The 9,218-nt window shown below is 36.5% G+C and overlaps 1 protein-coding gene across 1 annotated transcript in view; it reads left to right on the top strand.

The window, feature by feature from the left end:
• The window catches only part of LOC118744479, a 60,663-nt gene extending 52,994 nt beyond the window's left edge, over positions 1-7,669 (top strand). The window contains exons 2-4 of the mRNA XM_036477521.1: positions 6,635-6,838; positions 6,894-7,164; positions 7,237-7,669. Of these exons, the coding sequence (XP_036333414.1) occupies positions 6,635-6,838; positions 6,894-7,164; positions 7,237-7,429 (668 nt within the window). The 3' untranslated portion in view covers positions 7,430-7,669. The remainder of the gene's footprint in view (positions 1-6,634; positions 6,839-6,893; positions 7,165-7,236) is intronic.
• Positions 7,670-9,218: the final 1,549 nt, after the last annotated feature.

Raw genomic sequence — 9,218 nt, 5'->3', positions numbered from 1 at the left:
CTCTATATATTACTTTGTTATATTAAATTAAGTTTGAAAGAAACCTGAAATGTATGTAAGTTGAAAAATTAGTTACAGCTAGAGTTCTTTCTTTAGTCCATCCCGTAGCCTACTCTGTCTATTCTGCTGTACTGCAAAAAACGTTCCCATACCCATAAAAGAACATCCCCAATATCTCCGATTCTTCATTAAAAAAATCACGGACAAATATAAATGTTTATTTACAAAGTATTCTTACGATTATAAAATACATGGAAAATTTTCCTCATTTCTTTTAGAAAGTGTACGAAATGGAAAAGTGTTTTTCCTACTTCAACATGCAAATGCAAATATGTATACACATGTATGCAAGTTTGCGAACCTGTTCCAAACCAATCGTTAGAATCGTTAGTACTATGAACAATAGGGTGGTCCAAAAAAAGTAAAGTCGGAATTGGAATGCTCTCAGCCCCCTGTATTGTTCTATACCGAAAAAATTTTAACCCTGTGTTTTTATTTTGAAATGAAAAATATTTTGAAGCGCTCAAAGTTTTGTTTGTATTTTATATGGGGAAAAAAACCTTTTTTCGTAGAAATGGTATAATATTCTTGAAAATGAATATTTTTCGATCGGAAAACTTTCTCTTCAGAAGACTTCCAATAATAATACCCAATTCTTTATTTACAGTTTTTAATATTAATTATTTTTATAGGACAAAGGTAATGAGGGACCCATAAAAAATGGTAAAATAAGCAATCAGGTATTAATGTTGAAAGTCTACTGAAGAGAAACAAAAGTCTTCCGATCGAAAAATATTGATTTTCAAGAGTTCTATACCATGTCTACGAAAAGTTGTTTTGTTTCATATAAAATACATGGAAAACATTGAGCGCTTTGGGCAACCTACAAATATTTTTCCCTTCAAAATAAAAAACGGGGGTGAGAGCATTAAAATTCCGACTTTTCTTTTTCACATGCATTTATGGACCACCCCAATGTACAATGTGCATGGTTTTGCAAATTTTATATACAATTTTAGCTTGTAATTGAACACGTCTGTCAGCTTGATTTACAACTATGGTCTTTACGCAATTGCTTCTACATATGGGCAGGGTATAAAACATACATATGTATGCATACCGCAAAACTGTTAACTATTCTTAGTATAATAGCTTGTTAATGAGGCTCATAAAAGCATTAAGAAGTCTTTACGATCGTTAAGCTTTCAAAGAAAGTGAGTTCAAGATGCAAATTAAATGTATGATGTATGAGTATATGCATGTACATAGTTTTGTGAGAACATTAGGCTGGGTCGCGGGGAAAAAATTTTTAAAATCCACAACTTTTCTATTTATGTACTTATCAAATTTTTAATTTTCATTCGCCGAAATACTCGTATAAATACTAAAATATGTATTTATTTATATTATTTACTTTCATGAGATTGGAACGAAAATTTAGTGGCGAAATTCCTATAAATAAATATGTAATTGCAAAAGACTGACTTTGGGCCAAATAGAAGACATTGTTAAACTTGTGAGATAATAATTTTTGTACGTAGACTTATTTAGTAAACTAATATTTACTGGCCACTTTTATGTGCTTACGTACCAATCAATGAAGTCGATAAATATGTCAAAATTGGTTATTCAACTTGGCCGAAAGCAAATTGGAAAACTGAACATATCGCTGTTATATATTTTCGAATGCACACGCGACCCACATTGAAAACGCAAACTTTTTTCGCTTTGAATTGGAATCAACCCGGTCTAATGTACAAACATATGTATCAACAGTGTGCGCAGCATGTAGTTACATTTAATTTTTTAACCTACCGGTACAATACTTAGACAGGTTTATCTATATTTTGCATTAGACTGAGTCAAAAAAATTTTATAAATACCCGAAGCGGTTATCTCCGTTACTTGAAAGCTTACTAGGAGAGGATTTGGACGTAATAAAAAATCTCGTGACTAGGAAATAAAGAAAATTGACCCCTGACCCGAGCAACATCTAAATTAGAAAAGGTTTTTCTTACAGTCGTTGCCCCTCGGTAGGTAATGGCAAACCTTCCAGCCATGAAAAATCTTCTCCAAAAATCCATTTGTCGTTTGGATGCACATCACAAATGGAAGGAGAAGCTCGCCCAAACACCTAGCAAAAATTTAGGTACCAAAATATTATATTATGCATTTTCCTACTAGCCCATAGCACTGATTACCGATCGGACATCACGTAATTGAGCAGCCAGTCGACTAATTTCTTAGTGGCAGCTTTCCTCTTCACCAACTCTGCTGACAAGCTTCGACTTAAATACGTAGAAGTTAGCCAGCGCCTATTTTTAGCTTTTAACCCCAGTCTTCTCAACCCTTGGAGGGTTGTGAGTGGAGAAAAAGCTCATTGGTGACCACACAGTGACCTATGGCGTCAGGAATAAAGTGGAAGCCCCAAGAACACTGCAGCATCGAGATCCACAGTCAGTAAAGCACTCAGTGCGCTTTAGTCTGACCACAGCCTTATTTACGATGTTGACGAGCGCAATGTTGAGTTTGGCATTAAGTACTAGATGCGAGTTGTCCTAAGTGTCCCACCTTCAAAGTCTATTAAAATTGGACAAATATATTGAAGTCGGTATTCGCTGGTTGGTTGGTTGGTACGTTGGCTGATTGAAGTGGCGATTTTAACAACAACAATTATCTAAGACGTGCTCTTTTAAAATCACAACTAGCAGTTCAACCTGAAAAAAAGACTACAAGAAAACAGAAAAAGGACCCATGGAGTCTAAGAACCTCAAAAGTTGCAATGGGTCTCTTACTATATAAACGTATGTTTATTCAAAGAGGGCAGATTGAAAATAGCAATCGTTTTTTCTGTTAACGAAGAATCTATAATTTACTTCGGTCTTCGAGGAAGAGCGCAGTTCTCCTAGTTGTTTTCGAAGCATGTCGCTTATCACATTAATTCCCAATTGAGTCTTAGAACAATGTTGTTTAGTTCGCAAATCCACAGCAACGAGCCTCCGTTTTGGATGTCTGGTGAATTCGCTGCTGACTAGCTTAGCGCTTACAATCCTGGTACGAGGCATGGTTGAAATCCTGTTTACGAGTAAATTGTCAATCCCTGCTGAGTTATTGGTCTACCTCCACCTGACTGACGAAGTTGCATGCTTCTAAGAAAGCCGCCAACATACCCTGGTCAGTTTCCAGCTAAGACTCTAATTTATATACAGTCTAATGGAACATCCTTCGTTGACCAACTGTGAGAGAATGTGCATACCACTACTTAGTTTCTCGAAAGACAGTATGCAAGACGCGAGACTACTAGGCTCAGATAACATTAGGCAGCGTTGCAGGACCCGCTGACTAGTAGGTCCTTCAAGCGGTGCCGCAATCCTCATTTTCAAAACCGGAGAGTTCTCCAGGGGCTGGGTTACATGGAAAATAGATATGGAGGTAAAGCTTCAGCAACTCAATGTGGAGGATACATGACAACGCTCTAAGCTTCCGTAGAAGGCTCGCCAAAATACTCCTGTATTTGAAAGCTCCAATCAGAGCATAACCTGGTCCTGCGGGCTCTATTAAAGAAACGGCTGTTTAACGCCCCGCGATCAAAGAGCTCCGCTAACTCTCTCCGCAAGCTCTCGGATAGAGTCGATTTCTCTTCAAGTGACAAAGGGAGAGCTGAACTCAGATTCTTGAAGTAAAGATCCCAGTTGCGGCCCTCATATTTCTGGAAGCTGACCTACTTGACCTCGTTCCTGTCAATACCAAAAGTATGTATTCATAGGAACATTTTCCCTTGGGTCTTTGGGTATTTTTCTTGGTACGTAATGATTAATATAGAAATAATTTTGAATGACAATTTTTTGTAGATTTTGTTCCCATTTTTCGATATTTAGTTAGCACAAAAATTAAAAAATACCACACTGAAATGTCTTTTTTGGGGCAGACTCCAAATCAATCGTAACGCGAATAACATACGGTGGCAAGAATGTAAATATGGAAAAGACATTTTAGTAAGTGTTGGCTAATTTTCTTTGTTTATTATGTTTTATGGAAATATAGCTTACAATCTAAAAAAAACTTGCAAATCAAAATTTTAAACTTGCGACAAATTTTAACAAATGTTGATCAAACTTCAAAAAAAAACAAACGTTTAATGAGATTTTTTAGAAATATGCAGCTTCTGTAGCCCATTAAATTTTAGAGCAGGTTTGAAGTAGCTAGGATCTACCTTTGATTTTAGGCAATTTTTCTTCGCGCATTTTCTTCCACACAAAGTACATATGTTCGACAATTTCTTTGTATGGAGAAAATTAGAAACAGCTTGCACCAAAAAAGAACGAAATTCAACAGCTGCTAAAATTACACTTTCATAAAACATTCAATAAGCGAAAGGAAAATTGCCAAAGAATGCTAAAATGAGTATTTCCTTTTTATATTTCAGCCAATGTGAAACAAAGGAAAGCTTTCTGAGATTTGTTTTTGGGCACTAATTTTTCTGTGGTTTTGCCTAGACTAAACTAGTTCTAGTAGTTCGGTTAAGTTTGGACCACCCGTCTGGGCTAACCTGATAGGAGGAACCAGTTAAGCTTAAGCTTAAGTAGTAGATTCTAGTATGAATATTTAGGCTTCTGTGCCCTTCAAAAAAATATCACTCCTCAGAATAACTCCGGCTAGGCAGTTCGCAGTATTGTTGCATTCAACATATTTCCTAAAAACAAATTTATCCGAAAATCGGTTCGGCCAGTAACATATGTATGTATGTATTAGGGTGATTGACTCGATTTTTAAACCGGTTTCCTCTGTTTTTTTTTATATCTATAGGCGGTTTTTTGAACTCTTGATTTATCAAAAATCTAATAAACCGGATTTTTCATCGAACAAGCCTGTTAACTTCTTCAGTTTAAAGGAAACCCCTAAATATTTTTAAAATTATATCCAAGGTTATTTAGTAATATTCAATATACATATGTATGTATATTTGATTACAATAAATAAATGTTGGGAGCTTATACGTTTTCGCCCGAGCATCTCCTCCACTTCTTGTCCTGCGTCTTGATGTCGTGACATAAATTTAAACTTTTGCTCTATCTCGGAAGAAGTATTTTTATGGCTGAAGTCCACTCCGAGCTTGGTCATTGTCTGTTTGAAAAAAACTTTGTTTGCTGCTTGGCTGGGACCAGAAATGGAACCATGGACGTACTGAGTGACAGTAGGCATCTAAGCACTCGACCACGGCGGCAAGAGCACAACTCAAATCCGAAAAAGTCAGAAAAATAAGAATAAAATATCAAAAATAATAATTTGCAGCGGGCGCGTTGATGTTGTCACACAAGGAGGACGGATCTACAGTTTTACGCCGACTCCGAACGGCGATTGCGTTTTTTGGGAAGCCGTTTTCATGGCAGAAATACTCTCGGAGGTTTGCCATTGTTTGCCTAAGAGCGACCTAAAAACATATTCTTATTATGTTAGTCGGAACGTGGGCTTGAACCCAGTACCGGCAGAATGGTGGCGCGCACTGCTAACCACCACACCACAGCGGCCGCAAAATAAAACCAAAAGTGAATTTTTCAGTAATTTTTAATTGTTTTGTTTTACTTTTGATCGAAAAAATATATTTTTTGCTTTGCTCTTTTCTACATAAAACCTCTCTTTACCGTAAATAGTTTTATTGTAATCTTTAGTCGTGACTTCATACCAACATAAGCATTTTCACTGTATGAAAACAATGTAACTGGATTATCCAGTTTTTTTTTTTAATTTCAAAATCGGGAACGTTTTTTTTTCAAACTACAATTTTTCGAATGACTCGAAACCCAGCTTTGGAAAAAAGGCGAATTTACGAACTCCCTAGTATGTATATAACAATAAAGGTAAGCTAAATTTACATCTTCCCGTTCTCATTATCTTAACCATACAGATCACTCTTTATCTTTTGCATGGTAAATCTCTTTGGGTCTCTATATAACTTGCTAATTTTAAAATGGTATTTTAGCGAACCTAAAAAAAACAATCTGATTTTTTTTTGTTTAATACATTAATTATTTACATTTGTCATGATTGAAAAAAAATTAGGCATCAAAATCATAAAATAGTTGGCATTGTGGCTTCCAGCAGTGGAATTCTGACAATCGCTACGCTAAAGTTTCGTACCTAAAATTCTCCAAAAGAAAAGCAGTATGGCCTAAAAGTATACAGCATGGAAGATTAACATATGCAATGCGCAATCATGCATGCAGCAAGATGTTGCGTGTTGTTAGGGGCGCCTGCTATTATTTTGAAGATTTTTGGTGATCAAAATTAGCGATAGCAAATGTTGGTATTCAGCTTGAAAATCGCTATTACTAATTTTCATTGCCAAAAATCTCCAAAAGAATAGCAGATGCGCCTAAAACCATGCAACATCTAGTTCCACGGCTTTCAAATTTGGCTGATTACGCTTTGCATCTCTTACTTTTTCATGTTGTATACTTTTACTCCCCACTGCTTTTTACAGAATTTTGGCAGCGAAAATTAGTCAGAATTCCACTGCAGGCGCTCAGTGGCGGCTCTATGATTATAAGCTTATAAAATTCTTTCCTGAAATCACAAAATATCATTTTCCAATGCATCAGATCGCAATTCTCTACCAATTAATCCAAATCTTTAGCCCGAAAACAGCGTCGCTATGAAGACACCAACGAAGACATCGCCTACGAAGCCGCCAAGCAATTGGGACAACTAAATTACCGCCTTAATCAGTTGGCTTTCGAAGAGCAATCACGCCAAATATCTCTACCAAATATGACCATCAACGATTTGGTGAGTCGCATACCCTGTACCTGTGACGAGGGTATATGCAAGTGCTGTGCGGGTGAGTAACAATTTGCGATTTTACCTAATAATATAATTCCAATGTATTATTCTAGGCTTCCTATCCGTGATCGGCTTGAATAGCTGCACCGAGGTGGTCTATAAACCCGAGGAATTCTCTTTCGAACTGCGCATGCGTGTCAACAATAATGTGTGGTTCAAACGGAAAGTGTCAGGCCAAAATCCGCCACCTTTCTGTTTCCGTCCACCGCGTTTCAACTTCGCGCGGGCTTGCATACAATTCCATGATATTTGGTTTGTGGGTCGAAATATGCATGTTTGCATGCTTTTGTCGGGCTCGTTTCAAGGATATGAATTGTTTGAGCGGTAAGTGTGCAAAAGAATAGTAAAAATGAAGCTGACATGAAGGAAATAACTTATAACTTATCCCTTTCTCAGCAACTTCGATTGCTTGCTCTTCGGCGATAAGGGCGTGAAAATTGTGAAGCCAGAGCAAGGCTATCCGGTGCGCCCCACAGATGTGGACATTGATGATAGCGACGATGAAATAGAGGAGTATGATGAAAATGTTGTGCGCAGAAGACGACGCAGACGCCTGAGCAAAGTAATGCGTTCCAAGCGTCAGGCTTAATTCATTTGCCATCCTCCTTGACTGATAAACTAATCTATAATTACTTATCTTTAATTAATTTATATTTTTATATTTCAAATCACAGCAAAGCTCATAGGAAATAATTTATGTGTGGGAATTTGTTCTGCGAAAATTAATTAACATCATCCATCATCGTAAAAGATCATTCTTGTAAGATTACCTAATTTTCGATAATAAAACTGGCAATGCGGATCCCTCTGTTTGTCGCTATACACAATATCTCGAGTGGACATGAAGATATCAAGCAAAACTTAGGGGGGAGTATTGATTTATTCGATATTATCATATTTCCTTAGGTGTCTAAATAACAAAAACATAGAAATCGGACGAAATATATTAGTTTTTTTAATACATACATATATACAGATTCTAAAACAAAAGTCGTCAAATGAAAGTATAAATTCGCAAAACGAACTAAAATTTGTATTCAAAACTAAAGTTAGTAGTTCGTATTCCTACTTTTGTTTTGAAATATTAAAAGAAAACGATCCGCATAATTCGGACCAATTTTCTAACATTTCCGATCCAAGTTTTTCACGTTTGTTGCCAAATTTATGCTGAGAACGTCGACATAAACAGCTGCCGTTATTCCTCTTTCGTTTTCTAGCAAATTACCTACAACAAATTTTCGGAAATAGCCCCAATTCTTGTGAGACCCGCCTGCATGCATTACCGCTGACAGTGTTTTCAAGATCAGAAGGCTTACACCATACCCGTGTACTGTTTTCTGAATTCTTCAGCTCATTGGGCCAAATTACTTATTACCAAAATGCGGTTGGCATGTTTACAAATTGTTTCGCAAACTTCCGCTCGGTTTTCCTATTCGTTTCTTCATTTTTTCTTGTTCGTAATGGAAATTAGCGGTCTTTTTTTTGCGAAACATTCCAAATGCAAGCTTTCGATCAACTCCCTTGATGAAATTTCAGGACTCTTTGCAACTTTTTTTCTCTTAAGGAGCTCAACATGTATCGCCAACGACTCTCCTGAGTTGGTTACCTTGAATACCATAGTGTCCTGGCTAGCACACAAGTTCAAGCCCATTCCGTCTAGCAACGGAATTCAGCCTCAACTTACATTCCTGGACTATTTCTGAAAAGTTTCGAGTGGTTTCCAAAGCCTTTGGAGCGGCTTGGCTATTACTACATACCATGATTTTATGTCCGAGTCTATGCGACCATCATGAAAAAAAGCATTTTGCTGCCATTTGGCAAACCTCCGAGTGCAATGTATTTTTTCCATGAAAAATCTTCGCACAAAAAAGACTTGCAGCTTATAGGCGGCGTAAACCTCTAGGTTTACAAATGGGAGGACACGCCAATTCTTTAAAACTAAATATACGATACCGATTTAAATTGTTATCTTTTAGATTTCTTTTTGTGGGACTGGGTTTATGCGAACAATCTCACGACTATGGGATAATTGACAACACCTATTCACTTATTTGGCGACTAATGCCATTACATTTGTCATTTTAAAAACAAGAATTAAGTCATTGGGCTGTAAATTTAAATCATTTGTTTCAGTTAGCGCACTTTCTATTCGAGTCAGGGGCAACTTCCTATAAGTTTTACGGCTCTATTCTGTATCACTGAAAAATTCTTGTCACAGTTTTTATTACTTATATATATGAAAAAGTTTAAATTTGTCAGTAAACAAATTTTTGTCACCGATACAGAATTGGGCTATTGAACTTACCTTAATTTATCTTTAAGTTATATTTTACATATATTAAGTGTATATATGTTACAAATGTCATTGGAATACCTAA

This window comes from Rhagoletis pomonella, unplaced genomic scaffold, assembly GCF_013731165.1.
Source record: "Rhagoletis pomonella isolate Grant_MI unplaced genomic scaffold, Rhpom_1.0 Rhpom_scaffold_00008, whole genome shotgun sequence".
In the NCBI taxonomy this organism is placed as follows: domain Eukaryota; kingdom Metazoa; phylum Arthropoda; class Insecta; order Diptera; family Tephritidae; genus Rhagoletis; species Rhagoletis pomonella.
This window is presented reverse-complemented; position numbering and strand designations above follow the sequence as displayed.